At 39.2% G+C, this 17208-nt stretch overlaps 3 protein-coding genes across 4 annotated transcripts; 2 read left to right on the forward strand and 1 right to left on the reverse strand.

Moving 5' to 3' along the window:
• Nucleotides 587-6487, forward strand: LOC109712149 (protein LNK1-like). 2 transcript variants are annotated; one of them, XM_020235583.1, is made up of 10 exons: nucleotides 587-792; nucleotides 882-986; nucleotides 2389-2557; nucleotides 2660-2825; nucleotides 3061-3331; nucleotides 3449-3544; nucleotides 3667-4272; nucleotides 4687-4835; nucleotides 5447-5582; nucleotides 5861-6487. In XM_020235583.1, exons 2-10 carry the CDS (start codon nucleotides 963-965, stop codon nucleotides 5951-5953), a joined length of 1710 nt encoding a protein of 569 aa, XP_020091172.1. In that variant the 5' UTR covers nucleotides 587-792; nucleotides 882-962; the 3' UTR covers nucleotides 5954-6487. The 2 variants fall into 2 exon arrangements, with proteins under 2 accessions (XP_020091172.1, XP_020091165.1); XM_020235576.1 differs by having other exon boundaries at nucleotides 587-788.
• On the reverse strand, nucleotides 7089-9701 carry LOC109712166 (copper-transporting ATPase PAA1, chloroplastic-like). Its single transcript, XM_020235592.1, has 5 exons — nucleotides 9211-9701; nucleotides 8625-8678; nucleotides 8015-8168; nucleotides 7469-7563; nucleotides 7089-7399 (listed from the first exon to the last, which is right to left on the reverse strand). The coding sequence occupies exons 1-4, from the start codon at nucleotides 9613-9615 to the stop codon at nucleotides 7526-7528; spliced, it is 651 nt and encodes a 216-aa protein (XP_020091181.1). The 5' UTR covers nucleotides 9616-9701; the 3' UTR covers nucleotides 7089-7399; nucleotides 7469-7525.
• LOC109706773 lies at nucleotides 10561-11513 on the forward strand. The gene has a single exon (XM_020227753.1). It carries the CDS (start codon nucleotides 10705-10707, stop codon nucleotides 11269-11271), a length of 567 nt encoding a protein of 188 aa, XP_020083342.1. The 5' UTR covers nucleotides 10561-10704; the 3' UTR covers nucleotides 11272-11513.

The following is a 17208-nucleotide window of genomic DNA, read 5'->3' on the forward strand; positions in this document are numbered from 1 at the left end:
TTTTCCCCAAACCACCCCCTATTCCGCCGTAAACCACTTCGCTGTTACAACCGTAACACGCCCCGGTTTGTTGCGGGTAAAAATGTACTCGCAGTTACCGTACTATCCCAATATCGCAACTCGGTCCCCATCCTTTTTTACACAAGTATTTTAATAAAAATATTAATTAATAAAAAGAAACCATTCCAAAATGTTAATTCTATATAATGTAAAGTATTAGTAGGAAACAAAAAATTTCTTAAAAAAAATATATAAAATATACGGAGGACCAAATTGCTCGTACGGGAATAGTACGGGGGGCCATGCGTACATTTTCGCCGGTTTGTAAATTAGTTACACCGAAGGGTGGGCCCCGCACGCCACGAACGACGCCGACCGGTTAACCGACACGTGTCCCCTCCCTGGACCAATCAGATGCGAGGAATTGATCGGATCTCATGCCCCGTTTCTCATCCACGAGTTGGAAGCTTCTGGGCCCCGCCACGGCACGCGTCTGTGTGCGTTCTCCGCCCCCAACTTTAAAATAAATAAATAAATTAATTAATTAAAATTAAATTAAAATATAAAATAATCCATAAAAAAAAAATTTGGCGAGGAAGTCTCTGGAGAGGTAGTAGTAGAGCAGCAGTAGCGGTAATTCCCTCCACCCCTGAGGGCGATGAGCGGGTCGGGATTAGGGTTAGGGTTTGGGATTCGGCGATAGCTCCCCCGAGAATCGTGGTTTTGGGGCTCCTGCTTCTTCCCCCAAGCTGGTTCCGTGGGCGATTGAGCTGCTGCGGAGTTCGGCGGTAGGTACTGGTCCTCGATTCCCCTTTTGTTGCGGTTTTGATCTCGTTTTTTGGGGATTAAACTCGGTTTTCGTGGGTTTCTCGGGTGGATAGATCGAGAGGCGTTGGTTTGGAGCAAATATGAGATCAGATCCAACGAGGCTGTGTAGTTTCGGCCCAGGATAAAGTAGGACGATGCCAGATTGGAAGGATTGTGAGGTAACTCTAATATCTAGTTGCTTTGATGGAGTAGTAGTTTCTTCGACGCTAGTGATTATTGTGTGTTGTGGGATTTTACTGATTTTTATGTTTTTTTTTTTATTTTTATATATATATGCATACATATATATTTGAAGTTTAGAGTTTGTTCGACGCTTTTGTGGCATTTGATGATAGAAGAAGAAGCACAAAAATTGGTTATAGCATAATCTTCTTAAATTTAAGTGTTTAATCGCTGGTACTCTTTTATTCTAAGTATAATTTGGTTGTTCTGTTTCTATAATTGATTACTAATTGGAAATTTAATTTGGTGAGTTTCCAGAAGAGTTCGGAGTCGGCGGAGGGAATTTTCAGAACATTAGAAAACTGTTTGAAGAAACTGGTAAATAATGGTTAAGTTGTTAAGATGGGCACCGGTTTCTTTGCCAAATGTTCTACACTTATTCATTATCAGAATAAATCAAGCAAGCTGAAGGTGTTTCACTTCATCTATTTTCTCTGTAAAAGTTAAAAAAGGAAACAATTTCCAAATCACAAAATATGTGAGTTAGCTAGATAGCTAAATTGCCAGAGTGAAACTTGAGGCCAAGTTTCCATCTGACAAATTTATACTACTAACATCAGTAAACATACGGTCTTGCTTTGGAATCTGTAGGACTTGTTATAGTAGAGGTTCGTGTCCCATAAGGTTTAGGCTTTCTCTGAGCCTCTCCAAGCTGAAGTTAAAAAGGTAATTGGAACCATCTAGATCACATTTGGCACCCTTGATCGTGCTCTCTATGTTTTTATGGTGTGTAGCTCGGATTGTTTATTTTGCGGCCAATTTATTCTTGGAGACATCAAATTCTCTAGATTATGTTTAACCATGTCGGTTGTCACCTATCATCCAAACTGTGTCTATAGCATGGAGCCTTTAGCTGTTAATAGCACCTAAGCTCAACTCTATAGACACACGGACTTTTTTTTTTTTTTTGATCGGCACCTTAAAGTCCAATCAATGAGGAAAATTGATTTAGATCAAGTTAATAATGGCACGAGGTGAAGATGGGCATTGAAACTGCCCAAAGAGAGTCGATGATGAAGGGCAGGGTGTGGTTTTAGCGGCCTGAGAAGTGATTACTTATGTATTAAATACTCAAGAGTTGTTTATAAACTTCTCCATAGCATATGATTGTATGCGCCTAGAAGCTCAGTGCATAATCATGTGCAACGTTCTGGGATTGTAGCAGTCTCTACACATTCTTTCTAGTTAAGTTGATCATATTTCTCTGTTAAGTATTTATATGCCTCAGCTTACTATGACAATAAGTGTCGAAATAACTCATATTCTAGATGAACTTAAAGAAAGATCATAATAGTTTTAAGGTATGCAAATGGCTGATAAATGGTAGTGTTTGTGCAGCTTGAAGATAATATTTGGGATGAGTTTGCTCGGAATGGCAACTCTACGGTGCCTTATCAATGCGGTGAACAGCTGAATGAATCACAGGCTAAAATCGATACTAATAACAAGTCACAGAATGAAGTAAATGTTGAAACGAGCACTGCAAATATTACTTCAGAAACAAAAGGTATAAATCTTGTAAAAGGTACTACTTATTCAAACGTCATTAATATAGCATATCAGGATGCTGGATCTCATGATTGTTTGAAATGCTGCAAAACTTATCCAGATGGGAATACCTTTTCCTTTAAAGATGGCAGCAACAACTGTGCATTCTCAATTAGTGATGCTTCTCCATCTGGTAGTAATCTTAATCTTCCAGATACAGAGAATGATCTTCTTTATTATGACTGGCCTGCCATTGACAATTTCGAGGATGTTGACAGAATGTTCAGGTAATTTAGATGGTCACTTTTGTTTAGCCATATTTAAGCACTTGTTTTCATGACATAGTACTAAATTACGTAATAACAAATAGCTCTCTGAAAGAACTTTGATAGGAGGGCCACTGGGCAGAAAGTTTGTAATTTTTGGTTGTTTTCCTTTCCTTTCTTTTTCCAAAATTTTTTCTAGTAGCATTATATACTTCCTTTTGCTTTATTTACCTCTCTATTGTTTTCTTTTCTGGAGAAACTGTGATTCCACCTACGGGCAACATCAAACAGACAATACAGATGGTCTGTCATGGTTTCCCCCCTCATCAAATATTGTTTACGGGCCAGAGGTTGCTCTCCAGCCAGGCTTATCATCCTCATGCTCAGAATTGGATCTACTAAATGATTCAGACTCCAATCTTTTATCTAAAATTGCTCCGGTAGCTGCTAGTGCCAATTATCAATTCAATGTAGATTGGGTGGATGCCGTTGCAGAAGACAATGGTAAATGTGTACTCAAAGAGCAGGCAAGTTGAACAATTTTTTCTTTTTCCCGTTATGTAGTGCTAAGTGTTTGACATTGACAAAATAATGCTCCAAGTTATGTGGTTCAAATGCAATTAAGTATTCACATTTGATATCAGTGTATACAAGCATATGAAGGAGGTGAGGTTGAGCAATCTACTTTCAGCCAGATTCAGAATACAAGTAGCTCAAGTGGGTGTGAAAACCTTGATAGGGTAAATACTTTTTCCTCTTTTTTTTTAACCCTTCATGTTACGCGTTTTAACCTGGGAGAAGCAGTCGCTGATATGATTGAGAAAAAATAAGTGCTTCATATTAAGTTTTGTACATACTGCAGATTGGAAGCCAATATTCGTCAACAGAAAACAAAATGCAACAGCTTGTGAACCAGAAGCTTTCTGCAGCTTCAGCTTGTAAACCACATGCTGCGCAAAATGTTTCGAAGCAAAAGCAGCCATTAGATAATGCATCCTCAAGTTACATGGACTCAATGAGTCCCTATTCAGAGTTTGACTACAGCTTTCCTCTGCTTGAAGTCCCGTTCCCACAGATAGCATCGATTGGTGGATTCAAAGAATGTGAAGCCAATCCTTCCTTTTCGAAAGCTGTATGTTATGTTACAAGTGATGAAGCTAATCCTTGTACAAAGTTTTCAAGGAAGGAAGCGTCGAAGTTGCAAAATAGGCATTTGATGCATGAAACTGTGATGGGTGATCACCCGAATCAAGAGGCATCTACAGTAAAAGGTTTTCTTGGTGGGAAACCCCATAAATCTCAGTGTGATATCGATCGTGGTGAACATGAAAAAAGGAGGACGGAAGTTTCTCAAGTTGGAATAGATCCTTTACACTTACTGGATAGCTCAATTGTCACATCCATATCTGCTGATGATATCTCTTTAGAAGAGACAAGCTTAAAACAGCTTCAGGATGTTATGAATCAGGTATAGCTAATCATTTTGAACTTACTACGTTTCCATATCTCACTAACTCTGTCCATTACTGTTGGATGGTTTTCAATCGTAAGCCATTTGGATGTGCTTTTTTCTTTTTTCTTCTTTTCTTTTGTTTATCCACTATCATGCATATGTGGATCTTACTGCTCCTTAGAAGCTTACATTTCCATGAAAGCGATAGTATAATGTATGTTTGTGCTATATAAGTAAAGCATACATCTATAATCCCATTAGTTGCAAGCATGCAATATCTTTTCTCTTTGTTATTTCGCCTTTTCCACGATGTCCTAAGGTCCTTCAAGTGTGTAATTTCATCAGAATTTTTTTAAGAGAAGGCTGTCCTCTGTCGGCTGTGACAAACATAGGACTTGCTTAACTTTTATTTTTCTTAATGAGATTCAGTTGGATGTGAAAACAAAGCTGTGCTTAAGAGATGGTTTATACCGACTGGCAAGAAGTGCAAAACAAAGGAACTATTTTTCTAGTCCAAGTGACTGCAATGGAGAGAGCGGAGACACAAGAAGAGCTCAAAACACTGAAGCATCTGATAAGTATGTTAATAAGCCTCTATGCATCAAATGCTTTTTTTATTTAGCTGATGACTTCCATATATTTGTGTTCTGAACCCTCAGCTCAATTTTCTTCATTTTCTAGGCATTTACCCGGACCAACTAAAGTGGTTTTATCAGCTATATATACCATGTAATTATGATTTTCCATTGTATTTTAAGTCCGAGAAACGCTTTATGATAAAAGGAGTGAAAACACTTTATAACAAGGTTTTTACTTTTTACTGTAGTTTCTTAATTAGATTTAGTGGTTTCAGTTTGCAAGCCCCTAGTCTCTCTTTCCTTCTTTCAAAGTAATAGCCTTTCTGAGCTTGGGTTCGTAAACCTCTTTTTTAAAACCAATGAACTGTAGTCATGTTCTTCCATTTTAAATTGCCGTAAGTTCTCATTCTGTTAGCATGGTGAAGAATGTCTTGCTATGTTATAGCAGCTTTTGAACAAGCTTGTTTAGTCATCATTTATAGTGTGCTGCCTCGTGCTGCCTCGTTAAAAAAACAACAATAGCCCACTTTTAATACTCAATATATGCTGGGGAAGACATTTTATACTGTCATCCATTTGTGATCTCTCCATTTACTGCCATGTCCTTTCAGGTCTGTGGATATATCTGTTGCTGAGACAGAAACAAATCCCATAGATCGGTCGATAGCGCATCTTCTTTTCCACTGCCCTTCAGGCCCTCGTACAAGAACTGTTGAAGATGCCACATCGCTCGAGTCTCATATTACTGTAAGTTTCATACAAACTAGCCCCATCTATGCCCCCTTTGGCATGTGAGATTGGATCTGATAGAGAATGAGACGCGAGGGCGATATTGGGGAAGGAGAGTTTAGCTACTCGGAGGCATTCAGGGGTCGCAAGAGTCTAAGGATGCCTCGAGTCGCTAACTCTGTTTCTCTCATCTAACATCACTATCTCATCTTACCCTATTCAATTCAATTTTACCAGCCGAATGGGTCTATAATGCTTGACTTTTTTTAAATCTTTCCTACCCTTCACTTCAACAGAATGAACAGAGCCAAGTTCCTACCAACAACCAAGATGCTGTTCCCAATCCAGTATTTTCTCGGAAACAATTTGGTAGTAGTCGCAATGCATAAATGCTCACCCCAAAAAATAAAAAAAAGGAAGAGGAAGGAGGACGGAAAGTAAAAAAATGATTCTGTATGAGAGTAACTACAAATTAGAACTACTTCCCTTATCAAAGTATGATGCCTATTTGTGAGACTTGAGATGGGGCATCCAATTGCCTGTATAATACATCACACAGTTTATTCTACTGTAATGAGATTTACTTGGATATTATGCCCTGTAGCAGAGTAACCGAGCACTTGTATCGTTAATTGCTCCTAGTCCTAAACAGGGGAGCTTCCGAGAGCAAGATTGATGTATGTTGCTCGTAGTCGTTCGGTAGCGCAGATTATTATAAACTTATTAGTGCACACTCATTTAGCTGTTAATTGTACGTGTCCTCGTCATTTCTTGTTTTAGTCATATTGCAATAGTCTCAACATTGTCTGGTGCTGTATTTTATGAACATAGTATACTCTCTTTCTGAGCTTGTAATTGGATTGCTTTTTATGTGCTACTGATGCCATTTAGTTGAGCAGTTTATATTGTGAACACTTTGATCAGACTTTTGAAACCGTTGATATATTAGCTATTACTTCGCATTTTGTCTAATGAATTATCTCTTGATTTCACTCCCGTGGATAGCTCAATGGAAATTATTATACCTAGGAATTTTATGATAGTTTCATTTATAAACAATGAAAACATAAAGCAGCTGTAATGAGTACTGTGCTTACCTTGCATGGAAGCAACACCGGTGCAGAGAATTAGAGGTTTGAGTTTTGCCCTTAGGACTTACAAAGCTTATTTTTCCTTTTTGTTGCAAAAAAAAAAAAAAAAAAAAAAAAAAAAAAAGTCTTATCACTCTCTTTTCTCTCGATCTCCTTTCTTAATTTCCCATCTCTTTTTTCTATGACAAACTTTCACAAACCAACTTAGTACCTGATGCATATAAAAATAGAAAAAGGAACAAAGTAGAGAAGTTACAATCAGATTCTGCTTGTGGTCGNCTGTGCTTACCTTGCATGGAAGCAACACCGGTGCAGAGAATTAGAGGTTTGAGTTTTGCCCTTAGGACTTACAAAGCTTATTTTTCCTTTTTGTTAAAAAAAAAAAAAAAAAAAAAAAAAAAAAAAAAAAAAAACTTGGAATGCAGAACACATGTACATCGCTAAATTTTGCTACACACAAGTATATGACAAACTTTCACAAACCAACTTAGTACCTGATGCATATAAAAATAGAAAAAGGAACAAAGTAGAGAAGTTACAATCAGATTCTGCTTGTGGTCGAAATATGTAGGTTCACAAAGTCCATCCACAGAGTGTGGAGGCTTAAGACCAATAAGATACGTAAAGAAAGAGTGGCACCTATGTTGAGATAGTTAAAGTACCTAGTTGAAAATTAGTTTTGCTCAACACAGCAATTCCTTCGGCAACTCCTTCGGCACGGCCGCAGCGGCGATCTATCCGTCGCTGAATAAAAGTTCGCCAGCATGGTAAGTTAATGTAACAGAAAACAGAAGAAAGAAAGATTATACATACCACTTTATTGTAAAAAGGGGCTAGTACAGCTGAAATTTCGTTGCACAGTGATCATCCTCACGATTGGTCGGCGGCTTTAGTTGCATGTCCTTGAGCTGCCAATAATAGTACAGAACAAGGTAAAATGCGAGGACAGTACAGAAATCAACTGGGTTTCCACATAATGTTAGCTCTGTGTATGCCACGTTTCTGAATTTCCAAGAAAACGATTCAACGAATTTGAGAAAGCCTCAAGAGATTCCTATGCAATCTTGAATTTCGCCGGAGCAGAAACTTCTCTATAAAAGTGAGAACTACAACATACTATATTGTCGAATTACAAGAAATGTCACATTTGTGAATGTATAATTTGGTTGTTAAATAAACTGTGCCCGTATTCTTTCATAGGAGAAAGTATATTTGAGAGTCGGTGAAAGAAAAACAGCATGCTCACAGATTACCAACAAACCACGGATAGATTATAAATAGAGTGAAACAAGACAGCCCATAAATAGAAAAAATTTCCTGGTCTAAGAAACTTGTTCCTTCTGGGCAAGTAATGGTTACCTTGAAGATGAGACTTAAATCCGCACGTCGTCAAGTGGTTTGCGAGTTTCTCTCCCAACTGCTGTCGCCAATCCTGAGTAACCTTTGCTTCCGCTATAGGCAACACGATCGCCGTCTCCTTCTCAAGATAGACCGTGGCAGAAGACACATCGCGCTGCAGAAGATAAAATCGTTAACCATCCTTCCATAGGCAAATGAGAGAATTATTCAAAATGATCTACAGTTTTTAGTGTTCTTCCCAAGGGGAAAAAAGAGAAAAGAATACACAAAAACTATATGAAAAAGAATTGCTCAACAAAAGAAGGAATTAGATCAACATACAAACAAGCAATTAGGCATAAAGCAGCAACAAACAATAAGTGCACAAAAAAAATAACTGACGGATAATCCCAATTATTTCAAATTTGAAGTTCTATACCGAGAGATGGATAGGAAATAGAGGATTGGAAGGAGTTAACAATAGATAAATGAAGCTTATTGAAAGAGGTGAAAAGCAAGGCGAAGTACCCCAATTTTCTACCTACAATTCCACCTTTTTCTTATGATTAATTCGGTGTTCGATCGATTGATAAGATGTAATAGTGAGAAAGAAAAGAGAAACCAAACTCACTTGACCCTCCAAGATCCGCTTCACACTAGCTGCGCATCCGCCGCAAGACATACCCTGAATCGAAATTATCAAAAAACAGCACAGAATCACTATTCCCTCCTAAAAATCACTTCTTTCTTATGATATTTTACAAAATATTAAAATCATAAAACCCCACTGAGCTTTCCACTAACTTTAATGCCAAAAAAAAAAATCCACTAACTTGAAATTCTAGTTTCCATTTGACCATAAACCTTAATTTGGTTCAAACAAGTCACTGGTTATCTAATATTACTAAGTTTGATGTCATGCAAATGATAAAAAATTCCACCCACAAAGTTTAATTAGTTCTAAGTGTCTCACCAACTAATCAGTTAATATAGTAACATTAGATAATTAGTTTAAGTTCTGCTTCTTCTTTTTTTCCCCTTAAACAAATCAAACTTTATGGTCAAATTGAAATTCCAAAAGTAAGTTTTTTCTATGAGATATGAAAAGTTAGTGGGTAATATTACAAGGGAAAATTACTGAGTCTCAACATGATTGTAATCGGAAAAAAAAAAGGTGAGTAGTAATTAGATAGAACAGAGTATGGGAGATCAATTACCCCAACATGGAGAACAATCACATCACCCGAACGCAAATCCGAGGCCTCATCCGACTCCGCGGCGAGCGCCTTCGCCTCCGCCGCCGCACCCTCCGATCCCCCTTCCCCTCCGCCGCCGCCGCCGCCGCCGCCGCCGCCGCCACCGGCTCCTCCGGCGAGCCCATCGCCGCCGCCGCCGCCGCCGCCGGGGTAGGCTGCGGCGGAGCTCGAGATCGACGCGAAGCGGCTCCGAATCGAGTGCGAGGGCGAACTCTGAGGGACGCTCCCCGCGAAGGAGATGGAGAGGGGGCGGGGTGGTATTCCGGGAAGAGAAGCTCTGATGCAGCAGAGGGTTTTGGCGTAGGAGGAGGGGTGTTTTGGGAAGAGGAGGAGTGGTGTTTTGGGAAGGAGATGTGTTAACTCCATTGGAGCTCCCCCCTTATCTCCTCTCTCTCTCCTAAACTCCTCTCTCTCTCTCTCTCTCTCTCCGCTCTTTTTCTCCGGTTTATTTCAAAGCGGGGTGTGGACGAGGAGGAGGTAGGTGGAGGAGTAGCGAAATGTCCAAAATGCCCTTTGGTGTGTTTACACACGGGTCTCTCTATTTCGCATCGACTTACCGATTCTCCTATGCGGGCCCAACGCGGCCCAGTGGGCCCAAAAAGGCCGCGAGCCCACAACGGTACCACTCAGTTCCCAGGGTTTGTGCGAAACTAACGCATGCACCCGGTGCACCGTGCACCACATACCCCGCCAAAAAAAAAAGGGAAAACTTCAAATACCCCCTGTGGTTTCACTTTTTCTCACTTTACTATCCTGTGGTTTAAAGTGTATCAAGTTAGTACTCTATGGTTTTGCACTTTCTCACTTTAGTACCCCGTGGTTTAATATTTTATTAAAAAAAAAATAAAACCACATGGTACTAACTTGATACACTTTAAACTATAGGGTATTAAAATAAGAAAGTGCGAAACTATAGGGTAGTAACTTGATACACTTTAAATCATAGGGCACTAAATAAAATAGCGTGAAATCACAAGGAGGTTTTTGAAGTTTTTTCAAAAAGAAAATCCTTCTATAGTATCCTCAAAATTAGGATTAAAAATCGAAAAGCTTGTATATTATTAATGTTTGGGTTTACGTAACTAACGCATCTGTATCAGTTTTTTTTTTTTTTTTTTTTTTTNAGGGGACTATTTTTAAAATTTATATCTTTTTACGTATTGATTTTTTAGATACTGTATATATCGCATCAGCAAAAAAGTTGATTTGGATTTTAATTATCTTATATTATTTTATTATAAGTGCGGTGTATAAAATGTACGGATACACTAGGTGCAGAGAATAGTAACAGTCCTCTTCCCCCTTTCTCCGTTACAGGGACACCCTCTTCTCCTCGTCACTTCTCTCTCTCCGCGCTTTCGCGTCCATCTCCACCTCGACGGCTCCACCTCGAACTCATCCACTCTTCGCCGCCATTTCCAAACCCTCGAGCTTTTTCCCTAGAGAGAGGGGGCGATGGGGAGTCGCTTGGGGCGCCGCGTGATCCACTTCGCGAACATGCCCATAAAGCTCCTCCTCCCCTCCCCGCCCTTCGACTCCATCCGCGAGATCGCGTTGAAGACGATCCCCTCCGCCACCAAGATCGAGATCCGCCGCGTCCTCGAGTCCCTCTACGGCTTCGACGTCGCCGAGGTCCGAACCCTAAACATGGAGGGGAAGAAGCTCCGCCGCGGGGCCTTCCTCGCTGCGAAGCCCGACTACAAGAAGGCATACGTCACCCTCAGCACCCCGCTCTCCATCTCCCCCGACGTGTTCCCGATCCGGATCGTGCAGGAGGAGCGCGAGCGCATCGCCGCGCGGGCGCGCTCCTCGAGGCCCGCCGTGGTCGCTGGCGAGGGCGGGGAGGGGGGCGGGGAGGGTGAGAAGAGGCATTGGCTCGATGAGAGGCGCGAGGAGTATTTGGACGGTGGCCGTGGTAAGGGTGGGCGGAGGAAGGGGAAGCGGGCGGAGGGGAAGAAGACGAAGAAGAAGGTCGAGGAGGGGAAGTTCCCGTGGAGCAGCATGCGCTTGTCCTCCAAGTAGGTTGCTTTTGTTTCGATGTTTAGATGAAGATGAACACGAAAAAAGCACATCTTTTTTATGATTTGGGATGTGGGTCCTTGAGAAATCATACTAATTTCGCTGTTTATGGTTGCAATTTCGGAGATTCGTGTTCCTTTCTTTGCTATGGATTTGAAAGCTGGTATCCTTGTAATGTTGTAATAGTGTTTTGTTTTTCGTATGCTATGTGTTCGATGGAATGCTGAGGAGGTTTTAGGATGTTAGTTGAGTGGTGCTTCTGGAGTAGCTTTTTTTTTTTTTTTTATATGATTCCATTGAGATTAGATCTGGTATAAATTTGTCCCTCAGAGCAGTACCGGTTTAGGTGTAGGTAGGCATTGCATGTTCGTTGCTGCGGTAATGGTGTCGCAAACTTCTTAGAATTCGAATTTGATTGCCTACCAAATGTTTGGGTTAATGCTGGTTAGAGTAAAGCATGTTTGAATTGGAAGTGCAAATCCAATAGCTCATTATTGCTAGCATGTTTTTGTTGTCGAATTGCTTTTCCGTGTTTTGACATATTGATCTCCTTTCAAGTATCAACAAAAGGGAAAATAATAATAATGCTATTTATATTTGATAATAGGAACACTTTATGCTTACTATTTCTTCTAAGGCGGTTTTACTTAGTTATTCTAAGGCGATTTTACTTAGTTAATCTAGAGTGTTTTAGATCGCTAATGTACGGATGACTAGTATCTTCTGTACTTAGGAATCCTGAGTGTATGGTCACTAATGAAGTTGAGGTGTTTTGATTTCAGAGTTGTTTGGGGCCTTTGTTGGTTTGATATTTTGCTGCATAGAAATTCATTTTGTTTGAATCATACTTCTTGTTCTCCATGAAAAGCCTCGTGTCATTCACTTATACATCATATTATCTCGTGTTAGGTATGTAAGATCTTGTGGTGACTGTACTTATTTCCAAAAGCATTACTTTTCTAGACTTGCTAAGCGTTTGGTTAGGGGATAGGGATAGGAATAGGCCCTTATCCCCCCCTTTATACCCAAACGCTAATTTTTATCCGAGAATAGTAGTTCTCGGTTATCCCCACCAACACCTCCATTTTCTATATAAAACTATCTAAAATTATTCTTATCTCCGGGAACAACCCAATTTTTATTCAAACACTATTTTTCTTATTCCCATATTTGTACCTATCCCTGTAATAGCTAGTTCTTGCTTATACCCGAACCAAACGGTTTGCAAAATGAACTCCTTGCTGCACAGAATAGGAGTGAGAGGTATCACTTAAGTTCTAATACTGGGTGATGTAGGAATTAATTCTTGAAGAATGATTGACTACACAGTACTGTACTTGTGTTTGTGCACCAGTGTTACTCTCTCTTTGTTTATTGTTTCAGTACTCTATTCTGTGCTCAAATATATCATATATCCGGACTTGGGTATGCTTGTTTTAAGGTGGTTGAAATCTGCAGATTTGAACTATAGTGCATTTTGAAATGGGCTCCTGATCAGAATATCTTGAATTTAAGTCATGAAAGGTGAGGTACTAAAACCAGAACTTTGCAACTACAAGTACTCGTTTCAACAATGTGTTGTAGTTCATAAGGTCTGTGTGCTTTAACCTTTTGTGTTTCGGTTTCTACAAGTTAAATTTGTTGCACTGAAACCTACCACTTGTCTTAGTTTTTGTAGTGCTTCTTTTTGTTACTTGCTGAAGTATGCGCACTTTCCAAAACTAAGTCGAGACACGAGAGTGCGTCATGTCGCCATTTCAAGTTCGAGGATGATATATTCATTCTTACCTCTTTATAACCGTATATTATCCTTCTTCTTTGTGCACATATTGTGAAATTATGTTGCCTAACATGTTTGACTTATTTCACAATGCTCTCTATGCACGGTGCAAGTTATCGCTTTCTCGTGCTCAAATTGAATTCCGTGAAATATACATTCCATTCATGCTGTAGTAATTAGATTGAGATCAGAACAACTAATATGTCTTTTCTTCATTTTTCTTATAAGCAAAATCGAGATCTAATCTTTTTGTTCTTGCACTGGACAACTCCTTCTGCAAACCCTTTGGAGGTTCTTTTCATCGTGTTTGGCGGTGGTCTGGTCTCATATATTATCATTGAGCTTCTTCATTCTGTTTTTCCCTTTCTATCAGATATTGTTTAGTTTGAATTATGTAGTGTATTATCATATAAAGATCCTTTTCTCCATTAAGCAATCCATTGTTCAAATCAAATTATTTTGTTCTCTATGTTTGATACATCAACTTAAATTTCAAAGAGTTGTTGTTACTGTTCTATTATTGAAGTAGTTCCTTTGCGAGGGCATCGCAATTTGTATTACTCCTTTTACTGGAGCTCTTAGTCAAGTTTGACTTTGATTTCAAACTATTTAGTTATTTGACGCATCAAACTTGCAAAAATTGTTTTATTTTAGTTCTTCTTATATGTTATGGCTCTTTTCTAAGCTAGTGTTTGGTTGCAAAATGGAATAAAAAGAGAATACTGGTGAATAATTTTACTATCTTTGCAAACATGTTAGTGATTACCATTCTTTTATGCTTTGGAGTTGGCATTGAACTTATTTCTTAATTCTGAAAATAATAATAAGGTTTCTATCCTAACTAAATATCACAATTTCTAAAATTGTAAAAATATTATATTAGACTAAACATCTAATAGGAGATTATTATAAATAAAATTTCAAATCAAGCCCTCTTTTTTTTTTTTTTTTTTTTCTTGATTGAACGAGTCAGGAAGCCCAGCATCAAGATATATTTAGACTAGTTACTCTATTTTCTGAAGAGGCTAGTGGCTATATCACCTTATTTTTAAATGCATAAACAAGAAATTTTATTCTTACCTTTTCGATCGAAGATTCGAGATACCAGTCAACTGCATTAGACAATGATAGCGAATCAAATACTATAGAAGGAAATTAGAAATAGACCTTTACAAACGTTTTATGTTTATAGTTTCCTACTTGCTCTCCCTTATTTTCTAGCTTTTTTTTTCCGAGAAAAAGTAGATGTTTTGTAGATGTTTAGAAAGGCTAGTGAATATAGCCGATTAGTATTTGTTGTTTCATTCAATAAAAGAAATGAAGTAAGCAGACGAGATGGAAGCAGTCAAGGCCTCATAGGAAAAAGAGAAGCAAATCAAGAAGATAAAAGAGAAGCAAAAAGAAAATAAGAAAGGCAAGTAGAAAAGGGCCCAAAGACTGAAAATTAGCTATCGGTTGTTAGCAGTTTTCAAACCAGTCACTCATCAGTAATTTGATCCATTCAATCATCTAGTAAGGGGTGGTGTATTTTGCTTTGAAAATGATGTTGTTCCGCAGTCCAAACGACCCACCAGATATTTAAGAGAAGGGTTAGATCTTTCGTTCTTTTTCTAGCACCTTCTAGGCAAATTGCTCTATTCCGGACTTCGTACGCTCTGTTGGAATTTTCGTTCCATCCGTAACTAGGAGCAAGTATATAACCAACACATAGTTACAGAAGAGGTGGTCACAATTTTTTGTACCAGAGGCAGAAACTGCAAACTTGCTCCCCAAGCCACCCTCGATTGTGCAACCTATCAGCAGTGAGAATTCTTTTTCGGAGTAGGAGCTAGATGAAGACTTTGATTTTAGTCGGATTATCAATTTCTAAATAAATTTGCTCGTTGGATCTTTTGTTCCTGTATCCATAAGAAACAAATAGAGGGATTTGACTGTGAACTGTTGATTCGAGGTCCAACGCCAACCGACAAGGTTTGACCTGTTTATTGGCCGAGCAAATTGAAGTACTTCCTTTAGTTCCATTAGTTGTCTACGTCTATCTTCAGATTGAGACGTAGCGAAGCCGCGACATATGTAGCGCCATCTCCACCCGTCAGGGTTCCAGCAATGGGACACTTTGGCATCCTTGTTCCTAATAATATTGAAAATATTCGAAAACTGTGTGCGTAAGGAGGTCTCTCATATCTATATGTCGAACCATAGCCTAATATCCCTACCATCTCCTAGCTTGTAGGTTGTACCGCATTTGAAGATGTCTTGACAGCACAACACACTCCACCACTGCCAGTGGGGTATGAATGCTCTTCTTTCGTGAAGCAGCTTTCGTCAAGTGTAATGAAGAGTTTTGATCAGCTTGTTCTATAGCGTACTTGGATCATTGAAGAGGCGCCACCACTATTTAGTTAATAGTGCCAAGTTCATTGATTCCAAATCCTTGACCGCTAACCCTCATTTTTGCTTGCTTTTACATACTATTTTCCAGCTCACGAGACAGGCTCCCCCATTGACTTTGGAGTTGCCTTTCCAGAAAAAGGCTCTTCTTAAAGCTTCGATGCGGTGAAGTACCCATTTTGGGGCTTTGAAAATGGAGAAGAAGTATAGTGGCAGACTAATGAGAACAGAGTTAACTAATATAAGTCTTCCCCCTTGAGAGAGAAGCTTCGCTTTCTATCTTTCGATTCTGCTATCAATATGGTTGATGACAAGAGACTAATCATCCTTTCTAAGCTGCTTGATGGAAAAAGGTAAACCCAGGTAGCGAATTGGAAGATTTCCGACTTTACACCCCAGAATGTCAGCCAGTCTAGTAGCTCTTTGTGGTTTGTTTTCTAAATAGTAAAATTCGATCTTGTCCTTGTTAATCTTGATTCCTGATACCCACTGAAGATTTCCAAATAAACCTGATGCTTCTTAAGATGCTTTTATTGGGCTTGCAAAAGAAAATTGTATCATCGATGTATTGAATAAGAACAGGTTGATAGTTATCAGATAGATCAACTCCGCAGAGGAGGTTGTTTCTTTTGGCGGATTCAGTCAGCCTCGAAAGACAATTAGCCACCAACAAGAAGAGGAAAGGGGAGAGGGGTTCTCCTTGTCTGAGACCTTTTCTAGATTTCATCCACTTAGTCTGTGTCATGTTTACCAAGATAGCAATTTTAGCATTACAGATACACGGTTCGTCCCATGTCCACCATTTGTCTGAATCCTAGCCACATCATGATGTTCTTCAAGAAAGGCCACCTTATATTGTTGAAAGCTTTTTCAAAATCAGCCTTGATACATGCACATTCTCGTCCAGTTTTTAAACACCAAGCAATAAGTTCGTAGGTCGAGACAAACGAATCTGCCACAAGACGATTTTTCAGGAAGGCCGATTGTGTGGGTGCGATAATGGAAGGCATCACCGGGGCAAGTCTGTTGGAAAGGACTTTGGAGATAATTTTTCATATTCCGTTTATGAAACTTATTTGTTGAAAGTCGTTAACCCGACATGCTCCTTTTTTAAGTATAAGACACACAAGAGAGTGGTCAATCGGGCCTATAAAGAGGTGGTCCTCCTATAGGTCGATGAAAAGATTGAAAATGTCTTTCTTGACAGTTTTTCAGAAGGTTTGAAAGAAGGTGAATGGGAATCCATATGATCCTGGTGCCTTGTCGCCTCCTAGTTGAAAAGTTGTATTCTTGACTTCCTCCATGAAAAATGGAGCCGTAAGGAGGTCAGGACTGGGCACTCTGTTTGTCTGGTAGAGCTTGCTCCAATCTCCGTGGTGCCATGCTCTCTCATCATGCTTACCAAACAACTGTTTAAATTTGTTGAAGTAGTAGTATCTCTTGTGGTCTTCTTTGAAAATTTGTTGACCACCGTCTTCAATTACTTCAATTGTGTTGGCGCATTTTCGTCCATTTGCCACAGCGTAAAAGAATTCAGTATTGCCATTACCTTCCTTAAGCTAACGTTGTTTGGCTCTGATTTTCAAAGAATCTCTTCCTCCTCTATAATTAGCTGAAGTTTTCTTTTAAGGCCAACCCTTAAATCCAGAATATCCTGGGTTAAGTCTTCGTGTTCTTCTAGATTGTCGATTTTTTATAGTTTCGACATAAGATGCATCTTGAACTTTGGAATGTTGTAGTAGTTATATATATATACCATTCCTTAATTC

This window comes from Ananas comosus, linkage group 1 (genome assembly GCF_001540865.1).
Source record: "Ananas comosus cultivar F153 linkage group 1, ASM154086v1, whole genome shotgun sequence".
Taxonomy (NCBI): domain Eukaryota; kingdom Viridiplantae; phylum Streptophyta; class Magnoliopsida; order Poales; family Bromeliaceae; genus Ananas; species Ananas comosus.

Bases quoted from the DNA above. Each gene is read 5' to 3' on its own strand.
- LOC109712166 (XM_020235592.1), bottom strand. From the start codon at position 9,615: ATGGAGTTAACACATCTCCTTCCCAAAACACCACTCCTCCTCTTCCCA. The intron at 8,169-8,624 runs GTGAGTTTGGTT...TATCTTCTGCAG, and splicing joins AGCGGATCTTGGAGGGTCAA to CGCGATGTGTCTTCTGCCAC. The intron at 7,564-8,014 runs GTAACCATTACT...TATTATTGGCAG, and splicing joins ATTTAAGTCTCATCTTCAAG to CTCAAGGACATGCAACTAAA.
- LOC109706773 (XM_020227753.1), top strand. From the start codon at position 10,705: ATGGGGAGTCGCTTGGGGCGCCGCGTGATCCACTTCGCGAACATGCCC.
- LOC109712149 (XM_020235583.1), top strand. From the start codon at position 963: ATGCCAGATTGGAAGGATTGTGAG. The intron at 2,826-3,060 runs GTAATTTAGATG...TCTTTTCTGGAG, and splicing joins GATGTTGACAGAATGTTCAG to AAACTGTGATTCCACCTACG. The intron at 3,332-3,448 runs GCAAGTTGAACA...ATTTGATATCAG, and splicing joins AATGTGTACTCAAAGAGCAG to TGTATACAAGCATATGAAGG.